The 20,951-nt window shown below is 54.8% G+C and overlaps 5 protein-coding genes across 5 annotated transcripts; 2 read left to right on the top strand and 3 right to left on the bottom strand.

Annotated features, from left to right (window-relative positions):
• Window positions 1-1,110: 1,110 nt before the first annotated feature.
• Window positions 1,111-4,293, bottom strand: LTHEOB_6497 (uncharacterized protein; the record flags this gene model as incomplete). Its single annotated transcript, XM_035515759.1, has 4 exons — window positions 1,111-2,194; window positions 2,250-3,508; window positions 3,561-4,112; window positions 4,189-4,293. 4 exons carry the CDS (start codon window positions 4,291-4,293, stop codon window positions 1,111-1,113), a joined length of 3,000 nt encoding a protein of 999 aa, XP_035372532.1.
• Window positions 4,294-5,559: 1,266 nt separating this feature from the next.
• On the bottom strand, window positions 5,560-6,474 carry LTHEOB_6496 (uncharacterized protein; the record flags this gene model as incomplete). Its single annotated transcript, XM_035515758.1, has 4 exons — window positions 5,560-5,612; window positions 5,668-6,108; window positions 6,193-6,304; window positions 6,385-6,474. 4 exons carry the CDS (start codon window positions 6,472-6,474, stop codon window positions 5,560-5,562), a joined length of 696 nt encoding a protein of 231 aa, XP_035372531.1.
• Window positions 6,475-7,411: 937 nt separating this feature from the next.
• On the bottom strand, window positions 7,412-9,595 carry LTHEOB_6495 (Mg2+ transporter protein CorA-like/Zinc transport protein ZntB; the record flags this gene model as incomplete). The annotated part of the gene is made up of 5 exons (XM_035515757.1): window positions 7,412-7,788; window positions 7,838-7,978; window positions 8,031-8,126; window positions 8,178-8,807; window positions 8,965-9,595. 5 exons carry the CDS (start codon window positions 9,593-9,595, stop codon window positions 7,412-7,414), a joined length of 1,875 nt encoding a protein of 624 aa, XP_035372530.1.
• A 1,255-nt stretch (window positions 9,596-10,850) lies between these two features.
• LTHEOB_6494 (Zinc finger MYND-type protein) lies at window positions 10,851-12,701 on the top strand (the record flags this gene model as incomplete). Its single annotated transcript, XM_035515756.1, has 1 exon — window positions 10,851-12,701. One exon carries the CDS (start codon window positions 10,851-10,853, stop codon window positions 12,699-12,701), a length of 1,851 nt encoding a protein of 616 aa, XP_035372529.1.
• A 1,105-nt stretch (window positions 12,702-13,806) lies between these two features.
• LTHEOB_6493 (ATPAse P-type K/Mg/Cd/Cu/Zn/Na/Ca/Na/H-transporter) lies at window positions 13,807-19,148 on the top strand (the record flags this gene model as incomplete). Its single annotated transcript, XM_035515755.1, has 2 exons — window positions 13,807-18,054; window positions 18,111-19,148. The coding sequence occupies 2 exons, from the start codon at window positions 13,807-13,809 to the stop codon at window positions 19,146-19,148; spliced, it is 5,286 nt and encodes a 1,761-aa protein (XP_035372528.1).
• Window positions 19,149-20,951: the final 1,803 nt, after the last annotated feature.

Raw genomic sequence — 20,951 nt, 5'->3', positions numbered from 1 at the left:
CTGTTTCCTTTGCAACTGGAAGCTGTACTATACCCTCTTTGACTTGGTCTCTTTACCGTTCCTTAAATTAGGAAATTTCTTCTCTACTTATTAGACTTCGTGTCGACACTCGCTCTGAGTTTCTTTTATCGTTAAGAGGATTATGTTCTTCTTCTTCTTTCAAATTATACCACCGTTCTTTGTTGTTCTTGCTCAACCTTGTTCTCTTGATTCAGATTTGGTAATTTCTATACGAGCAGTTTTTTGTTCGTTGTTGACCTAAATTGTCTCATTGCTGTGGAGTTGTTGTGGCGCAAGGTGGTGTGGGTAAGACGGAAGAAGAAGTGCATCAGTAGCTCAACCACTTGAAGAGCTTCTTTGGTAGAGCAATGAGAGTTTTAGGCGTTGAGGCTTCGCTTTTGTCGTTTTATATAGGTGTCCTTCAGTACTGCTCGCACAATTATCTGCCTCTTTATGCCGGCGGCTTGGATTCATTGGTTTACGTAAACATCTATGATATGGATACCTTCATGCTAGTGAAAGTGCTTGTTCTTGTGACACTTGCTTTCAGGACAACAGACGTTGGATGGAAACTTCCCTTGGCTCTTCTAATGCGTTCCATTTAGCACATACCTCCAAACCCGCAGACCAAATCTCGTTATTTTCTTCACCGTCTATCCAGTCATCAATGAACCTCACATACTCTATCTTGATCCATTACTATCTGAACCAGATTCCCATATTCATAAGATCGTACAATATTGTCAAAGAAGAGAGCAATAACATCTCGTTAGCCCAGATGCTTGACTGGGTATATCGCCAGACCACCTTCCCTTCTTCAGCATTCCCCCTTCTTCTTGGAAATGGCCCAAGCCAGCCGAGTCCAGTTCAACGTCAACTGAAGAGACCAGAAAGCCACCCAGTAAGATCCAGCAAACCCGCTCGCTCTGTATCGCATCGCATCGCTTGCTCTATGCAGGAGCATTAGCGAAAAAAAAAATGAAAGAGCCAAAAAAAAAATGATGAGACGCCGCTCATGATGCATCAAAATGGAAAAAGTCCCACACGTCTAAAATGGAGAACCTTTTCCCAACAGCCATCTAATCCGCACCAGCAACGAAAGTGCATATTTTACGTATCTCTCATTCCATTTCCTCTCGGTCTCCGGAAGAAATCATAACTCGTCTGCTCTTCCTGCAAAATCTCGGGCGCAGTCCCGCCATCGAGGCGGCTGTATCCACCCGCGCGCCCCATCGGCGCGGCGCCGCCCACAAGGTTCACGTCCGAGAAATCCCGGTTGTACATCATGTTCGTGTTGTTCACCTGTGCTGGTCCGGCCAGATCTTCGGACGACATGCGGCGGAGCGGGCTGTATGAGCGAGGCTGGTTGGCCAAGACGGACGAAACTCCCAGCACGGGCGGCTGGTGGTAACCGGCCGGGTAGGTAGCGCCTCCACTAGCGGAACTGCCGGCATGCAGGTCGCCCTCGGTGAAGGTGCGGTCGCTGTCCTGAGAGCCGCGGTAAGGAGAGTTGAAGGCGGGTGAGCCAGAGCGGGAGCCGTTGTCGCTACCATAACCGGTGGTGAAGGTGCCGGGCGTGCCAGGCCGGGACATATCTGATGGACGACCATATAGCTCACCATCGCCGCCGAACTCTTCGCGGAACTCAGGCCGATTGCGGTAGTTTTCGAAGTCGAGTTGCGAGTCGTTGACGAGCTCGAATGGCGCATTGGGACCGGCAGATTTGCCAGGGCGCGTCTTGGACATGTCATCCATATTGAAGGTGTCACCGTAGCCGGTATTGGCTCCGTCTGTGTCGGCTTCCAGGCGGCCGCGGTACACCTGGGCGAGAAGATGTTGAGACTTAGAGTGGACCATGGGCGTCATCAATGGCTTATAAAGCGCCGGATGTCCGAAGCGAACACCGACACGATCGCGACGCTTCTTCCTCTCTGGAAGACCTTCCTCCTGGTCCTTCTTGACTCCCTTGCTGTAATAGTGCATGCCATCATCGAAGGTGCGCATGAAGTACCACTTTGTCCCCCCAAGTAGGAGGAGAAGGGGAATCATGCACATCAGCTGATTGTAGGATTCCTTCCTGGCAATAAGGAAGAGAAGCACAACGAGATTGGCAAAGAATGTAGCAAACAGCACTCTGTTGACGAGCACACGCCAGAAAGAGCCACCTGACTCATGCTTCGTGATGAAGACGTACCTGCGATACCGTTAGTATTAGAGCAAATGAAAATGCTCCCATAGTCAAGACTTACAGCAAGAGGTACTTCTTCAAATAGCTGTCCATGGAGAAGTAAAAGGCAGCTACAGGCAGGACAAGAGGCTGGAATGGTGCAAAAACGAGGGCGATGGTGGTATAGAAGAGGAAATAGTTGTAGTATGCGGCGTAGTCGAAGGGCGGGGGCGCGGTAAGTTCGATCAGCCGGCGAGGAGTCGGGCTGGTGAATGTGCGGACAGCCCAACCCCAAGCCATGTTACCCAGCTGTGACAGATCCCATGCGGCACCGAAATTGCGCTGCAAGAGGTAGTTGAGCCAGAATGGAGAAACGTCGCAGAAAGCCGTCATAAGGTTGGCCCAAGGGTCTGCAGCCTTCAGTGCCTCCCACACGCTGATCTCCTTCTCTGCTTCAATGACTGCGGCGGCATACTTCCAAGCTGTAGAGAACAGCGAGAAGACGAGCAGGTTGTTGAAGACGAAGAAGGAGTAGAGCTTGTGAGTGACATGGCGCTCGCGGGAGGTTTTCGAGTAATCTCCGGCGTTCATTGAGAGACGTCTGAAAATGGAGGGTAGGAAGAAGTAGAAAAGAGTGGTAATCAAAGGAGCAGCAATACCCTGAACGGCAGCCCACGTCTTCGGATTCGCCGAGAGCTCTACTTGGAAATCTTTCCAAACAAGCCCAAGATTGCTCAAGTTTGCCAGGAAAACAGCAATAAGACCGTTAGGAATGCACCAAACAACAGTGAGCAGAGCAACCCAGATGTTGTTGAGGATTGCTCTCCCATGGCGTTGAGCAGGTGTCAGTGGAAGATTGGCCCAAATGAGATCACTGGGCTTCGGGGAAAGCCTGACCGAGGCTTTATGAGGATGCTTATTCCTGCCAGCATACGCCACCTGGTGCGCCTCATCGATGCCTTCATAGCTGGCGAATCCGTACGAAAGAGCGTTTCGGTTGTCAACGGTGAGTCTAACCTCCTTGATCTCGATTTCCAAGCTCTTAATTCTGGATGTCAGGTAATCGATGGCGTCTACTTTTGTCCCAGGTGTGTAAGCACGGTCTTGCTTCTGCGTCTTACAGGTTGGTCGCTTCGATGGTAAATAGTTCGGATTCTTCAGATATTTTGCCAAAATCTCCTCCAATTCACGGACGGCGTTCTCGTGTTGGTCGATGAGTTGCGGAAGATCCTTCACGTTGCGGGCGATGACTCCTCGGGGGTGGCCGTCCGTCACTTTCACTTCATCCAGGATTCTGCATACACCCTCGTCGGTTCGGTAGGACTTAGAAATATCGGTGACCTGGTTTGATGTTAGCACTACGCCCAGGGGCTGGACAAGCATTAGGTAATACCATCAACGTCCGAGCATGCAGACTACGCTGATACTCGGGACTGTCGAAATAATCTCTCCGCATTTTATAAACGGCCTTGTAGTTGGTCCACAGGAAATAGCAGACTACGCCGTCGAATATGTACGACAACAGTACATGCGCCCAACACGCTTTCCCCCACACACCAAGCGGGGTAAACTTCATGAACGTCGGCACGTTCCCCAAAACGTTGTTCTTGGCATTCTCGACCAAGTTGAGTGGAATGTAGACGCCGCAGCCAACCACGGACAGAATGAGGAGGATGTTTCGGCACATCTTGGTGAAGCGCAGGAAAACGGTAGCGTCAATGCCGACCTTCTCGATAAGCAGCTGCTCGCGAGTCTTGACGACGGGGCCAACCCAGGCGAAGACGCCTTTGGTGACAGCGGGTGGGGCGTGCTTCTCGTCGGCATGCTTTAGGCGTGGGGCATATACGGTGCTGTTGTAAGGGCGGAGGAGGCAGAAGAGGAGGGCGAAGAGGAGAGCGGCGCCGACGGAGTATCCAAGAGACGACCAGAAGGCGCTCTCGTTGACCTTTTTGATTAAAGGTCGGGTTAGAAATTTGGGGATCATGAGAGGAGAGGGCGAGGAGCCTGAGAACAAGCCATACCTCAGTATTGAATGGATTCGAGATCAGGCGGAGGAAGGTGTCGGTGGAGCTCTCCGCGCCGTCCCGGGGTAGTAGCGACCCGGTTGATGCGCGCGTCCACGACATGGGCGCGACGAAGTAGTGCAAAAACGAAAGGTGCGAATAGCGAGCGAGGGGCGCGGGGGCGCGAGATGCTGGAAAGCGCAGGCGTAACGAGTGGCGAGGACGGGGTGGCGCCTGGCAGTATCTAGGCCATTGACATGTGCAGCACTTGCTGCCCCTGATCCCGTGGTGGGTGGTCGCGTGGTGGATATGTACAGTGTTGGGGGCCCTGCGGTTGCTGGAAGAGGGCGAGGGTGCGTGGAAGGCCTGGAGAAGAGCTGGAGCAGCTGCAAGGGCGGGCGACAATCGGGGCCTTAAGGTTACGTAGGCGAGCGAGCGCCTTCTTTCTCCCGCAATACGATGGCGGGAGTCGCGCCGTGCGTCAACAGAAGACCCTAGCGCCCGATTTCTGCGAATGCTGTCATCCGCTCTGGACCACAGGCCAGAAAAAACCCATCCTGGTCCACGCCAAATTTAGCCCACGCGCCGCCCGCCGTTGGCCAAGCGCCCAACAGAACACGGCGCATGCGCGTGTCGCAGAGCGCCAGGTACACGGCAGTCGAGCTCACAAATGAGAGGACATAGCATCCAGTACCGCAGCCCCCGTTCCCACGATCCGGCGCAGTGATCCTCCCCGGGCGATCACGTCGGCCAAGCACACAGCCCGACAAGTTCTCCACACCGAACGCGCACTAACCTGGCGCAACCCGTATCCGCTTTTTTTGCGACGTGGAGGACCAGGCCCCCGCGCCGCTTTGTTATCGGCAGGCGCAATCAGGCGCTACCGTCAGCGCAGTTCTGGACTGCCAGATGACGGAGGTCTGGAGTCGTGCGCACGTCACCCGCTCGCCGCCCGAGCTCCCTTCGTCGCCTGAAATTTGCCCCCCGTCGTTGGCCCCCGTCATGATGATCGCCCCGCTGCGTCGTATCCGTGCCAGAAATGCAGGCGGCTTTCAGGAGAAACAAAGCCCGGCGCGCCGGAATGCAGGAACACGCAAGTTGGCCGGCACTCGCGAGGAAGGGCCCGGTAAGTTGGTCAGGGATATGTCGACAACAGTTCATGCGGCCGCTGATTGGCTGTGACCCGGCTATAGAGTAGTACACCCTCCCGCCTACCAGAATTCCTCCATCCGCTCGCACCCTGAGCCTTGGCGCCCGACCCTTATTCTCACCTCCAAGGAATGCTCATCTGACCTGAAATTCGACGGCACTCCACCTGTCCTAAACTGCTGCTGCGCCGCGCAACCCTCTCATCCTGCAGCGCGCAGTTTGTGGCTCCCGCACGCCACTTTACGTCGATCCCGCACTCGCACCCGCCTCCTTCTTCCACGCCCAGTCGGCATCTGCCATCAGCATCCGTTAGTGTCCGCCTCATTGGCCAATTCGGACAGCACCTACCTGGATGCAGCTCGGGCTCTTTAATGTAGCTCCTAGCCTCCTGCTTCTTCTTGTAGTCGCTGCCAAACCTCCTGTCGCGATCGCCCACATTCTTTGCAAAGTCGAACTGGCCCTCCGCCGTGAAGCTGGTCATCAGCTGCGGCTCGCCCAGCGGGATCTTGTCGCCGCGGTCCGTCTGCCACAGGTGGAACACTTTGCCGTACAGCTCGACCACGTCTTCCATCTCCTTGCTCTCGGCCTTCTCCCACGCCGCCTCTGGCACCACGACTGACGGCTGCGGCATGATCAACATCCCAGACTTGACCTCGAAGACGTGCGAGTGCCAGTAGCGGCGCTCCTCGGGCGGAAGCGTCCCGTAGAGCTTCGGCGTGATCATGTACTCGATGCCGATGAGACGCGCGTTCGGTTCGGGGCTGTCGTATAGGATGCACTGTCGGACATCTGTTTGCGCACTAGCATCAGAACCCGCGCGTTTTTCTTCGCTAGAAAAGGCCAAGAGTGGAGTCGAAACGCTGCCTTACCCACCTTCGTTCAGGTGACTACAGTAGTGGTTCGCCTCGACGAACCGGCTCGTATCGTTCGCGTAGACGTGGAACGCGTTCAAATGCGCGCAGATGTTCTTGACTGGCCGGAAGTCCTGCAACCAGACGCATCAGCCTTCACCTGGTCTCTCCTATGCTCTTACTATGTTCGAAGTGAGTCAGGGAGCTGACTGACCTGCGTCAACGTAGCGCCAGTCTCAAGCACATGGCTCTTCATCGTGAGCGGCTCTCCAGCCGCTTTGTTCGTTACTGGTAGGTGCTCCATGCTGATCACTCTTATCCTCGGTAGAGTTCAGCTGTCGATTTTGGCACTACGTGTTGCTATTCGATTTTGCTTCTCTCTTGGGCTGTGTAATGTCGCTCCGCGATTTGTGAGTCAGTTTGGACATGGGTACGATGGTTGATGGTTTTCAAAGCCCTCACCACCGTATATGTGAGTGCACTCTGACGTCATTCACAACATGTCGTCAGCCCCCGCAAAGGAGGGGGCATTCTCATGCGTCTCGCAAAATCAGGCTATAGACGGGTATTGCAGCCGAAAACTAGTGCAAAGAATGGCAAGGGCAACCTCTTTAGCAAATTTCTTTACGAGCAGCAGCCTATGTGGGCAGTAGAATATATTGGCTGGACGTAAATATATAATTGTTAATTTTACATTCGTCTAGACATTTGCTTCAGCACCCATGGCACGAGCGAAAAACAAAGTCACGCTAGCCTTTGTCTATAATACCTATCCGTGTGGGCAGGCATTTAGTTGCTTTCAGTCACATGCGACGGAGGTTCATTGGATATCGTAGCATTCCGGCAGCTCGGGGCACTTAATGCTGTGTTGCAGTGAACAGCCCAGTAAAAGCTTGTTGCGTTGTTATCGATAAGCAGAGCCGAAGTACGAGGAGTGCATGACCAGCCTGTAGTCGATGCGTCGCTGCTATGAAGATCAGGACTCAGTTAAGCCTTATGGTTTCACAAATTTAGGGCGACTAGTATCCACGCAACTGCCGGAATCCCCACTGCAATCTGCCCCTGATAAGCTCCGTAAGGGGTGGTTGAATTTTGGCTCGATTGGGTGATTACAAGAATACTGTGTACTGTGTCTTCCCGCTTGTGCGACACCAGGCTACGTTCCTTGTGATGATATCTAATAGTGTGAAATGGAAAGGCCACGGAGGCCAGTCCATGTGCCTCGTTTGATACTCTCTCCATCACATTGTTGGTTCTCTCCACACAGTCTCCTGCCGTCTCAGCTTCGACATCCCGCCTTTCCACGTAACTGGCTGAGGCTTCTTGAGATTGCGCTTCTTGCGAGATCGAGCAATTTGTCGCCTCTGGAATTTCTTCTGAAACCAACGAATAATCATCTCTCGCATCATGCCGATTGAGGTGATGACCATGACTGGGACGGCAATGTACCAGAAAAACCTGTCGCTATGCTGGATAGCCCAGAAGTTCTCGAAATTCTGACCAAAATATCCGGTCAAAAAGGTCAGAGGCAGGAAGAAAATGGTCACAGCCGTCAGCTGGCGCATGCTTTCGTTTTGATAAGTGCTCATGATGTTGAAGATGAGGTCGATCATGTCGTCTGCAAGATGTTAGTCGGCGGCCACCGTCTCTCGGTTGAAAATACTGACCTGCGGATTTGCGCATTTCGTCGATTGCTTGGCATATCATGATACAGTGATCCTCAGCGTCACCCAAGTACGTGTGTGCAAGAGCGCTGATGGTGACACTGGAGGCGGTGCTGCGGGCGGGCTTTCCGACATGATATGTTGCTGCGGCTGTCAGTCTGTTGCTCTCAAAAGCCTGTTGGGCTGAGAAACTTACTAATCGACTCCTTCTTATGGTCACGTAGAGCATTGATCAAACCCATGATGGGTTGGATTCTGTTCCGCAGCACAGAGAGCTCTGTTGTCATAATGTCTGCAGTTATGATCAGCATAAATGGACTTGACTCAAAGGTGATCAACTTACACAATGCCTTGGAGTGGCCAATGCTCGGCTCTGTAAGAACGTCAAGCTCCAAATCACTAATCGTGTCCTCATACGCAGACGTCACTGGGATAGCCAGATCGATGATGGTGTCAATCAAGGCCTGTATCATCATACTGGCATCGGCGCTGCGTCTCAAAATGGTGTCTGGGGCCTCCAAGCGACGGAGGATTGGTTTCTCTACATCCTCGGCCGAATGTTCAAAGAAACATATGCAAGTGTTGTCGCTAGTGAGGAACATTGAGACCTGTTCGACGCTAACGGCGAGATGCTTGTCCGAGAGCGCCGAGTGCCGCTCCATGTACTCGGTCCTCTCGATGTTGGGACCACCACGGTAGCGCTGAAGGGTCCGGAATTTATGCTTGGGCTTTGCTTTCGCCATGGCGCTCGGAGGGAGGTACGAGTCCTTTCGCTCCAGCTTGTACCCTCCATCCGGATTGATGGGTTCTAGGGAGTGTCCCCCATCGGACGCTCGTCGACGCTTCTTTAGGCGCTTGAACCATTTTCGATTTTCCTTCTCTTGGCGCACTACGTGCTCACTCTCGGACTCGCTATCGGAAGAGCTATCCGACGAGCTTCCTGTTTGAACAAGCTTTTGCAGGGTCAAGAGGACTACAAAGAGAAGTCAGTCTCTACTAACCTAGACTAGGCACAGGCAACGGTGTCCAGGGTCCAAATAAGACAATGTTTGAGCCGTCTCACATGCAACTATCGGAACGCCTGGCATGCCCAGCAAATATGAAGAATGCAGTTGGGAGTCAGCACTTACAGAAAGCATGGTCAGAGTACCAGTCGGCCTTGGTCCTGCCCCTCGTGTTCATCAGATCCTCAATGGCAAGCCGATGGAGGTTCTTTTCATTGCCCAGCAATTTGATCACGTCCCAGCTGAGACCGTTGACACTAATCCAGCGGCAGGTGGCCCATTCTTCGCGCGGGCGTTCCAGAAACTCTTCCAGGGATTCGTTGTTGAGGGCGTACTGCTTCATGAAATCGTCGGAGAAATCGACCACGGTAATAGTGCAGTCTTCTCTCACTTCTCTCAGATGGGCATGGCGGTGGTCGGCTTCGGTCTTGGCTGTGTCGATGCCGGGTTCGGCACCGGGCTCGGCCTCCCAGGCGGGCCGCGTGGGGGAGGAGTTGCGGTAGTGCTTTACGGTGTTGGAACGGATCGGGCGGCGCTGGGCAGCCGTCGAGCTGTCGACCGAGTACCGGGCACTGGCATCCGCATCCGTGCCTGTGGCCGAGACCGCGCTCTCGCGACGGCCGCGACTGGTGCGAGGAGAATGCGGCGACCTCTGGGCCTCGACATCATAGGGGTTGCTGGTGTTCAGGGAGTGCAGGGTGTTCGAGGCCCCGCCGCCAGCAGGCGGGGTGTCGAAGTGCACTGTGGGCTCAGTCATGCTGTGCGCTGCGAAGATCAAAGTCGAAAACCACGCTGCTGGGGAGTGCTAGCCAAGCGCAACAACAGCAGCAATCATGGCGTCATGTGCGGCTGGGCAGAAGGGGTCGACCCTGAGGCCAGCTGAAGAAGGCTGCCAGCTTTAGATTGAGCGCCCGTATTATTCCTCCAAGGGGGTGCTAGCCGAGGCGCTGGCCGAGCATCAGAGTGTCTGAGGCTGGCGCGCAGTGGAGCTCGCAGGCGACGGTGGCCGGGGCATGGCGCGCGGGCGAAAGAGAGGCTCGTCTACTGCGACGGCAGCGTGCGCTGGCGGTGTGGAGGTCATCTGCAGAGCTTAGCATGCAGCGCTTGTTCGGCGAGCGCGCGCGCGCGGGCGGTGGGTGGCCGATAGCGACGGCGTCCCTTCGCCATTGCGCGGGTAGCGAGGCCGGGCAACACCCTTTCGGCGAAGAATACGCCTGGATCGGAAATTGTGATTGGCCCCGGCCGGCTTTTTCGCTCTGAGACACGCAGTAATTCGCGTGCTCCCGGGGCCCGTAAGCTATTAATCATCGGCAAGCCAAGCCACGGGCGAGAGCATGAAGGCCAAGCGGTAATCTCGAGTCGGGCGCCAAGGCGCAGCCTCTCTCCTCACTTACAGCGCAGCACACCCAGTCTGCCCACGCCAAACTCCTCACCTCGCCCACACCCGCCCATCCTCCGCACACGCGCCGCTGCATCTGCTACTCCCTCCTGCCGTACCGACGCCCCTCTCAGCCGCGTTTGACGCCGCGCACGACACCTCGCCCGCTCGAGGTCCAAGGCAGCGCGCCATCGCCACGGCTCGTGCGCCTTCCCGACGTGGCCCCCTCAGGAGAGCAAACATCATCAAGCGCTGCCCTAGGCTATCGACGCTGTCGTGCGGCCTTGCTTACGTGCCCGGAGTGACCTTGCCCGCCGCCCGACCGCTCCGGATGTCGTTCTGTCATCCTCTGCTCTGATCGCACGCTCCACCTCAGCCCCATCTCAGTGGCGCCTTTGACTCGACGCATACCCTCTGCCGATTGGCGCACGCCCGACACCGTGTTTGATTTCAGGAACCGGCGTTTGTTCACTTGCATTGCTGGCGTTACTGGGTGCGTCTTCCCCCTTCGGTCAAGCGACCGACGACCCTCTGCTAATCCGATGCGCCCTGCAGCTCTTTCTTCATTTCGAACGCTTCTCGGCACCCCGTCATCTAGCCCATACCGCAGCAGCATCTACTCGAAGCCGCAAACATGCGCGAGGTCAACTTCAGCATCCCGAATTCGAACAAGGCCTCTGTCGGCATCACCACTGCCCTCTATGACCGCCGGGCGCTCGACTGCACTTCCACCCTTCCTCTGATCAACTCGCTCAACCACCTCGCCTACCTTACTACCTCCTCGGCCCGCATCCGTGACATTCTCACCGTCGATGGAGGTGTCGAGCGCTTGGTTTGCATCCTGAAAGAGGGGAGGAGCAAGGACATGATGGACATCTGGAAGTGGAACCTCGCTTTCCAGTGCGTCGTCAACATTGGTGTCCGAGGCTCTGAGGCCGTGAGGACGAGGGTGGTGGAGGCCGACATGGTCCCCGTAATTGCTACCGTTCTGGACAATTACATCCGTGTCATCGACAAGTGTCGGGAGAAGGCCGAAGCCGAGTACAAACGCAGCAATCCCCGCTTTGGTATGTCAGGGAGGCACTACAGCAGGGCCGGAGACCCTCTGAATCCTGGTCTCGGCCACCGCTCGGAGCGCGCGCGTCGTCATGCTCCTCCCCCGATCGAAATCCCGCAGCCTGTACCCTTTCCCCAGCAGATGGAGGCACAGGCTGCGGATGCGGCCCCGCAGCAGCCCTTCGCCATAAGCTCTCCCCCGGAGCGCACCACCTTCTCGCGGTCACACCACCATCACCACCACCATCGCAACGAGAACCGGACCCACAACCTCGCACCTAGGAGCGGCTCGAGCCGCCAGCACGCTACTCAAACGCTCCACACTGGTGTCTCTAACTTAGATACCCAGGAATCCTTTGGTCTCCGCCCTGTTAGAGATGCTGATCGCCTTCCTTCAATGCTTCCTTCATTGCAGCGTGAAATGACTTCACAGCCCGAATCGCCCACTACACCCAACGCCGTTGCCCAGCCGGGGTCATCTAGGTCCGAGATTGCCGCCGCGAGAAACCGTAGGAGACCCTCGATTCGCCATCAAGTGTCGACCTCGGGCGACTCGGACAACGATGGCCAGGTCGAGGAGATTGTTGCTGAGGACTCTGCAGCAGCAGGATCCGCTGGCGAGCCCATCGTCGGCATCCAGAACGAAATAAACATGCAGGATATTGTTGATAACGAGGAGATGCTCGACGCGGGTGCGACGCCCGTTGGCCTCACGGCACAGGCTTCTGAAGCCACTGATGCCGAGACGTTTAATATTACTCATCGATCAGCCATCGATGGCAGTATTCTCAACCCGGCAGCAACTCAAGCGGCAGGTCCGTTGGGTTTCTCGCCTGTACAGCCTGCCATCACTGTAGCAAACGCAACCCCTCCCACAGGCATGCAGGCCAACTGGTATCCGCGCTCGGTTCAGGACCGCAATGCGACTGCTGGTGTGCTTGCTGCCATGCCCAGGGACGAGGACGTGCTCATGTCCCTTCAGCTTCTAGCATACGTTTCCAAGTACTGCAACCTCCGCTCGTACTTCCAGAAGTCGCACCTGGTGCCCAAGCTCCGGATCGGCAAGGAGCTAAACCTCCTCGATGGCGATGGCTCGGTGCCGATGGCGGAGGAGGAGGAAGAATGCGAAGAGGAGTATTTGCTACCCGACGATTTTAACATCTTCCCCCTGGTGGAGAAGTTCACCGTCCGTCATCATTCCCAGGATATGCAATACTGGGCGGGCGTGGTAATGCGCAACCTTTGCCGCAAGGACGATTCCCGCGGTGGCATCCGGCAATGCGCTTACTACCAGTGCGGCAAGTGGGAGGAGTACACGCGCCAGTTTGCCAAGTGCCGCCGCTGCCGTCGCACCAAGTACTGCAGCAAGGAGTGCCAGAAGAGCGCGTGGGTTTATCACCGGCATTGGTGCGTCGCCGCGCAGCAATAAGCGTGCGGCGGCCTCGTCCAGGCTCAACCTTTTCTTTACAGTCACAGTCATCATACCCATTTATTCAGCATTTGGCACGGCGCAGGGACAGAGATTCAGTTTGTGTGCATCAAAGAACTAATGACATGGGACGACTCATCCGTTTTTGAAACTCTTTGGCGGAATTTTACAGCTAGTGGGAGTTCTTGGGGGGTCTTTTTCTATATCGGGTTGCTCGGTGGACGGACAAAAATTGATTCGTCTTCGTCAGTCACGGATCGGTTTATATTCTTTTTGCTCTCATCAAAGTGTTGGGTGCGCGGAACCAGTTCTTGGCTCTCCTTTGTGTAGTCAGTGGCAGGCAGGTGTGTAGTTGATTCGCTCCTTACTGGAGATAATTGCCTTTTGTCGTTCAGAGTGCGCGCTCCTGTTTGCCGTGATGTCGTTAGAATGATCGCCAAGGAGGCTCCTTCTCCACAGCACGCACATTGCAGGCTGCCGCTCTCCGCCAACGAGGTCCGCGATGCGCACAGTGCCAGGCGCGTGGACGCTCGGCCCACGGCAGCTAAGCTTTCCATGACTTGCGCATTGGAGATGAAGGTGCAGCCTTGAAACAGCTACGCGGCCGCCATCAATAGGTTTATCGGCGGTGAATGCTGAATGCTAACAAAGAACCGTTCCTGCAGAAGGGGGAGCCAGTGAGGAGCATTATCGAGATTACGTCAGGCGGCTAAAATTAGTTGATGGCAGGCCGGCCGGCCCAACGTTGAACAGGCGGAGCACAGGGCGGGGCCAGCCAGTGGCAAGGGTGGTGGCGCCGCGCCCCCCCAAGGCCAGCAGTTTGCTCAGCTGCAGGTTGACGAAGCCTTCCAGAAGCAGCAAACTTGCTGCGCCCCAGACTACCTCGTACCCGATCGAGCCTCTCGAAAACCCCTCATGTAGCCTTGCATGTTCTCACCACCTGTCCCGATTGCCCTTCCGCTGTCCTTCCGCTCGCTCTGCGATTCTTCAACCCACGGACCCCGGCCCACGACGTCATTCGCTGCACACGCCGGCGCACACCGACTGCGACTGAGCCAAGCCTGCATTCCCTGATGAGCCGCATCCGTAAACACCGCACCAGAGCATGACCGACGCCGACGACGATCCATCCAGTCCCAGGCTGCCCGACATGCGTCGCAGACACTCGACGCACACTGTCGACGAGAACCCAACTGCCGAAGACGCGTCGTCCGCCAGCAGTAATGCCGCTGGCACCGGCATGCACAACCTCGACAGAGCTGGACGCAGAGTCTTCACGGATCCCGTTGTTGCGCACCACCATCAGCCTGCTTCTACCTCCTCTGCCGTTGACAGCGCCGACCTGCCGACCTCACCGACGAATGCTCCAGCCGAGCGCGCACCGAGAGTCCGCTTCTCGACCGACCTCGAGCGCACCGCGATTCCTGGTGACATAGGCTCCGCTAGCAATGGCAATGGCAGACTTCCGCCCGCAGCGCTGCCGGGCAGAGCGATGGGGCAGCTGGAGAGACCGGGCACACCCAATCTTTCAGTGAACACTGCGTCCGCGAATGCGGACCCCAGCGAGGAAGCTCCGGTTTCCAGCTCTTCCACAAGCCCGCAAACTGCTCGTTCGAGGGCATCGCCGCTTTCACCGGCCGGACGCAACCGAGGATACTCTCTTCGAAGCTCGCTGTTTCGCCGCAATGTGGAGAATCCGACTGCGTCGCCGGGGAGTATCATAGAGTTGCAGGATGCGGGGGCTTCGTCCAGTCAGGTGCCGCCAACGCCGGCCGCATCCGGTCAGCCGAAGAAAACGTCCGTCGATGGCCCTAGTGTCAGTGTCGAACAATCCGAAGTGTCGCCTCCTCGTGACCCTGCTGAGCCGCAGAAGAGACCAGACGAGAAGACGGCGCTGAGAGGCATTTCCGCGCTGCCGAACTACCAGTCTTGGATCAACGAGAAAGATAGTCGGAAGAGCGTCGTGAAGACAGTCAAGGAAAATGCCGAAAAGTTACGGAAATTCGTCCTGCGCATTCAAGAGATCCCCCCTAGCAAAGACGGCAGGCATATCGACCTGGATGCATCGCGGAAAAATACGTTGATTGACGAAAGGACCGGGAAGCCTTACGTTCCCAACACCATTCGCTCGAGTCGTTACAACGTCTGGAACTTTCTCCCTCGCCAACTCATCGCGCAGTTTTCAAAGCTAGCAAACTTCTACTTTTTGTGCGTTTCCATTTTACAGATGATACCCGGCCTCAGTACCACCGGCCAGTTCACGACCATCGTCCCTCTACTTTTCTTTGTTTCGCTTTCGATTGGAAAAGAAGGCTATGATGATCTCCGAAGATACCGCCTTGATAAAGCCGAGAACAATCGAGAATGCAAAGTACTACACGCGTATAGACCTGTCGATAAAGAAGCATCGGGGACTGATCCTGAGAACGATCCGAAAACACCATCTCTTGGGCCAACCCATTGGGCAACGACAAAATGGAAAGACCTCAAGGTTGGCGATGTTGTCAAGCTTGAACGCGATGACGCTGCTCCTGCGGATCTGGTCCTTCTCCATTCAACAGGCGCTAATGGCATTGCCTATGTTGAAACCATGGCGCTGGACGGCGAGACAAATCTGAAGAGCAAGCAGACAGCAACTTTGCTTGCAAAGACGTGTGACACAGATGACAAAGTTGCCTCGTGCCGGGCACATTTTGTTGTAGAGGACCCCAACATCGATTTGTACAACTTCGAGGGTCGAGTTACGTACAACGGCGAGACAGCGCCTTTGACTAATGCTGAGATCATGTACCGTGGCAGTATCCTGAGGAACACTCCTGAAGCTGTCGGCATGGTCATCTACTCTGGCGAAGACTGCAAGATCCGCATGAACGCTAACAAGAATCCGAGAATCAAGGCCCCGGCTCTACAGACTCTGGTCAACAGGATCGTAATCATCATCGTCATCTTTGTTATCCTCTTGGCCATCTTCAATACCGTTGCTTATCAAATCTGGTCAGCCAACAAGGAAGGTGACGCATGGTATCTGACAGATGCAAGTGTTGCCTTTTTCCCGATTTTGGCCTCCTACATCATCATGTTCAACACCATGATCCCCCTCTCCCTCTACGTCAGTTTGGAAATCGTCAAGGTCTGGCAGATGTGGATGTTGAACGACATCGATATGTACCACAAGGAAAGCAACACGCCTTTCGAACCTCGCACATCCACGATTAATGAGGAACTGGGTCAAGTGAGCTATATTTTCTCGGATAAAACGGGCACGCTTACGGATAACTTGATGAAATTCCGTAAGATGTCGGTTGCCGGAACTGCATGGCTACACAATTACGATCTGGAACCGACTGAGAGCACACTTGTCAGGCGCCCAACGCATAAGAAAAAGAACAAAGGCAAGAAGCCGTTGAGAAAGAGCCTGGCGTCTGTTAAGCACGCCATGAAGCCTGATCACCAGGATGGTTTCGAAAACCTTGGAAGCGAGGAGGGTGCCGCAGCGACCGCTGAGGCTCAGGAGGAGAGTCAATGGACTTCTTCCGCTCGTCCTTCCAAGCCCCAATCGGAACTGTCGACATCGGATATGATCAAGTATATTCAGCGCAGGCCGTACACCGTATTTGCGAAGAAGGCCCGGATGTTCTTGCTCTCGATCGCTTTGTGCCATACTTGTCTTCCGGAAAAGCGTAAAGATGGGTCTATTGATTTCCAGGCTTCTTCCCCAGATGAATTAGCCCTTGTCAAAGCTGCCCATGAGCTTGGTTTCATGCTCATCGATCGCGACGTGGGGACCATTACGTTGAAGAGCTTCCCTTCTGCTGACGGTGAACCTGTGGTTGAAGTCTTTGAAGTCCTCGATGTTATCGAGTTTTCCAGCAAGCGCAAGAGGATGTCCGCGATTGTACGCTTCCCTGACAATCGCATCTGCCTATTGTGCAAGGGTGCCGACTCGATCATCATGCAACGCCTCAAGAATGCTGCACTTGCTCATCAAAAGGTGGTCGAGATCGAACGGAGGGCGAACAAACGTAAGAGTATGGAGGCCCAGGTTGCGATCGCCCGAAGGAGCGAGCAGATTGAGCGCAGGAGCATGAGCCGCCCAAGTATGAGTCGCCCAAGCATGAGCCGTCCAAGCATGAGCCGCCCCAGCTTCAGCATGGGCCGCAAGAGTATCGGAGGGATGAGCCGTCACAGCATGGGAAGTAACAAGATGCAGCCCATCAGGGACGAACTAGACCAATGGCTTACCGAGAGAGAAAGAGAGATTGACGTGTCTTCCATGGAAGAGCAAACCATGTACTATTCTCCTCGCCCGTCTGCGCAGTTCAATGGACGCCAATCGATGGCTGCATCCGAAGCGCGCAGTTCGATGCAACTCGACGATGAGGAGGAGCTTGTTGAAGAGGCTCTTGTTGTGGATGAGCCAACGGTCTTCGAACGGTGCTTCCAACATATAAATGACTTCTCAACGGAAGGTCTCCGCACACTTCTGTACGGCTTCCGCTTCCTTGACGAGCAGGAGTACCAGGCCTGGAAGAAGGTTTACCTTGACGCTACTACCAGCCTCGTTGACCGCCAGAACATGATTGAGCGGGCCGGTGAAATGATTGAACAGGACCTCGATCTCGCAGGCGCAACTGCTATCGAGGACAAGCTTCAGAATGGCGTTCCCCAAACCATCGACAAGCTCCGCCGGGCAAACATCAAGATGTGGATGCTTACGGGTGACAAGCGCGAGACTGCCATCAACATCGGCCACTCTTGTCGCCTGATCAAGGATTACTCTACACTCACCATTCTGGATCATGAAGACGGCACAGTCGAGCAGAGCATCGCCACCGCGATCGTGGATATCAGCGAAAACAAAGTTGCCCACTCGGTTGTTGTGGTTGATGGCCAGACTCTTGCCATGATCGAAAACGATCGCTCGGTGTATTCGTTGTTTTTCGACCTCGCCGTGCTTGCGGACTCGGTTATTTGCTGCCGTGCTAGTCCTAGCCAGAAAGCCGGCCTCGTCAACATGGTGAGGAAGAAGGTCAAGAAGTCGATCACTCTGGCTATTGGCGATGGTGCAAACGACATCGCTATGATCCAAGAGGCGCACGTTGGTATCGGTATCACGGGTAAAGAAGGTCTGCAGGCTGCAAGAGTGTCGGACTACTCAATGGCCCAGTTCAGATTCCTGACCAAGCTGCTGCTCGTACACGGACGGTGGAACTATATCCGCACCTGTAAATATACCGTCGCGACGTTCTGGAAAGAGTTTCTGTTCTACCTCACCCAGGCGTTGTATCAGAGGTGGGTTGGATACACCGGTACCAGTTTGTACGAGTCGTGGAGCTTGAGTATGTTCAACACGGTAAGCTAACACCTGTTAATCGCGCTTAACAGAATGCCGCTAATTCTACCATCCAGCTTTTCACTTCTCTCCCGGTCATCATCCTCGGCATCTTCGACAAAGATCTCTCCGCCGCCACGCTCATCGCCGTGCCCGAACTCTACACCAAGGGCCAGCGCAACGGCGGCTTCAACTTCAAGATCTACCTCGGGTGGATGTTCATGGCGTCGTGCGAGATGGTCATCATCTTCTTCTGCATGTTGGGCCTGTACGCGCAAGCCATCTTCACCAACGACCAGAGCATCTACGCGCTCGGCACGCTGACCTACACCTCGGTCGTCATCCTGATCTCGTTCAAGCTGCAAGGGCTGGAGATGCACTCCAAGACGGCGACGGCGGCCTTTTCGTTCATCTGCTCGGTCGGCGGCTGGTTCCTGTGGTGCATCATCCTCGCGTCGACGTACAAGAACACCAGCATCTACTACGTCAAGGACGGACTTTGGGACTCCAAGCGCTTCGGCAGGAACGCCCTCTGGTGGCTCACGCTCATCATGATCCTGGCGTGCGTCGTGATCTTCGAGATCGGCGTCAAGACGGCCAGAGCGGCCTTTTGGACCACGGATGTGGACCGCTTCCAGGAGCTCGAGAAGGATCCGGCCATCAAGACGCGCTTCGAAGACGCGGCGACGCTGGAGCTGGCGCAGGGGTGGGAGAGGTTCGGCAAGGAAGGTGAGGCGGTGCCTGAGCGGAAGAGGAAGAAGAAGAGGTTTTCGTCGTCGAAGAAGGGGAGGAAGTGGGATTGGTTCGGGTTGGTGGAGAGGGATGATGATGAGAGTGATGTGGAAGAGGCGGAGTTGGAGGTCGTGTCGTCACTGACGGCACAGGAGGCGAATAGGATCAGGAAGATGCGAACGGTGGAGGAAGAAGAGAGAAGGGAGGGCGAGGTGAGAGATTTGTTGCGGAATCGCCCGGATGAGTTGGAGGGGCAGGAGGGGAGTGAGAGGGAACAGGTGGATCTGGAGCAGGGAAGGAAGAAGCCGAGGGCTAGCTTGGAGATTCATGAGATGCTTGCGAGAGGATTCGGAGGTGTGAAGAGGAGTGAGACGTTGAAGTAAAAGAGGGGGCTGTGTTTGTTTTCGCAGGGTCTTGGTTTGTCTTGTTTGGATGCTGCTTTTGCTTTTCCTTGCTGTTGCGCACATGATACCGAACCGAGTGAGGTTTCTCTCCTTTTGACGAAAATGAGATGGTGGGCGGGGGATATCCTTGGGTGGCGTTTGCTTTTGATTTGCTGGGTGGATGTCTGTATATGTATGGGCATCATTTGAGGCTGTGAACAGATGGGAGGATACTCCCCCTTTATGGATATTACATCTAACAGAGGATGGATAGAAGATATATTGCACAGGATCAAATTCGCTCATACAAAACGATCGTGACAGTCCAGGTTTCACAGCGCTCAAACAGTTCGATACCTCCACCCTTTGATGGATGTGATTCGAATATTCCAACACGACAGTATTCTCCATCACGTCGTCCACTTGGAATAAGTATTAGACCTGAGACTGCTGGCTGTTTAGATGGTATATTCAGACATTGGTCGACTCGTGCAGCCAGTAAGAGGACTTTCTTGACTTTGCACTCCCGTTCTAAGAGCAATCGAGACTGGTCCTCGACGTCAAAACTGCAATAGGCCATAAGCGAGCCGTCCGATACCGTCTCCCAGGTACCTCCTCTAGATCGACCGTGGAAGTGCAAAACTTCCGCGGCCAGGCAGTACACCTTACTCCGGAGTGTTAAGTACCCATCGCGAATTCTGCCGAAGGGATTGATGCCATCCAGAACGGTATGAGCCGCTAGCACCTCTGTGAAGGAACGCATTTTAATAACGGATGGGAACCAGTCAGAGCTTCTCATACTTGCGCGTCGGGCTTGAGCAAGCCAGCTCCACGATAGAGCTATGTATGCCTCAGCACCGGGGAGGACAGGCGGATCACGGTGCTCGTTGCTTTGCTAGAGAAACCCGAACGAGAGATCTGTCTGCCAAAGACCCGCAAGATAGCGGTCTCCTGAGATATCTGCGATCCTCTTCGCAAAGGCCGATATTGCGGGCAGTCGATCGCGCGGTTCTGTGAAGCTGCGGGATGAGTAGTCCAAGATTCCCCGGTACCACAACGAGAGGTAGTTTCCCAAGCGTTCAATTGCTTTAGCGCTACTCCTCACCGAGTATTCGCAGGCGAGGTGACTACCATGCGGTAGCTCACTGCAGTATGCGTTGTCGCAGCTCCAGTGCATCCCATTAGCACCGAAGTATAGTCTTCGGGTGGAAAACAGCTGTTCGGTAAATGTCCAGCCGCGGCTACCCCACTTCGTTTGAGTAGTATCAAGGGTGAAATAGTTCATGTCCCAGCAATGCTCCTCAATCAAGTAGAACCCTTGGCAATTGGATTTTAGCCTCGTTCGATATGGAATGATGGCAGCAGCTCTTTGGAAGAGGTGAGCGGCTCAAGAACCCATCGTGACAGGAGTTTGCCACTGTTGGAATAAGTGTGACGTAAGCCTGCTCATATATTCCTGCCAAATTCGGTGATTCAAGCTCCCAGTCTTGCTTGTCATTTTGGATTATGCAAAGCGACTCTACCCAGATATATGGTATGTCAAGGCTTCGACAGACTGTGACCGCGCGGGCTGAGCACGTGGTTGGGTGAGGATGGGGTTCTTTCCTTTGTCTTTGCATATATATATTCACAGCATTGCCTTCTGGTGCAAAATATAATTCGCAGTCAATCTCCTTTATATCTGATTGGAATCATGGAGGTCTTGATCGAACGGACTGGGGGAGAAAAAAAGAGAATGACCGTCGACAAAAATGGCAAAACTGAACCCCGCTACATGCGGGTTAAGCTCAGAAAGACTCCTTG

The sequence above is a fragment of the Lasiodiplodia theobromae genome, assembly GCF_012971845.1.
Source record: "Lasiodiplodia theobromae strain AM2As chromosome Unknown scaffold_19, whole genome shotgun sequence".
NCBI lineage: Eukaryota > Fungi > Ascomycota > Dothideomycetes > Botryosphaeriales > Botryosphaeriaceae > Lasiodiplodia > Lasiodiplodia theobromae.
This window is presented reverse-complemented; position numbering and strand designations above follow the sequence as displayed.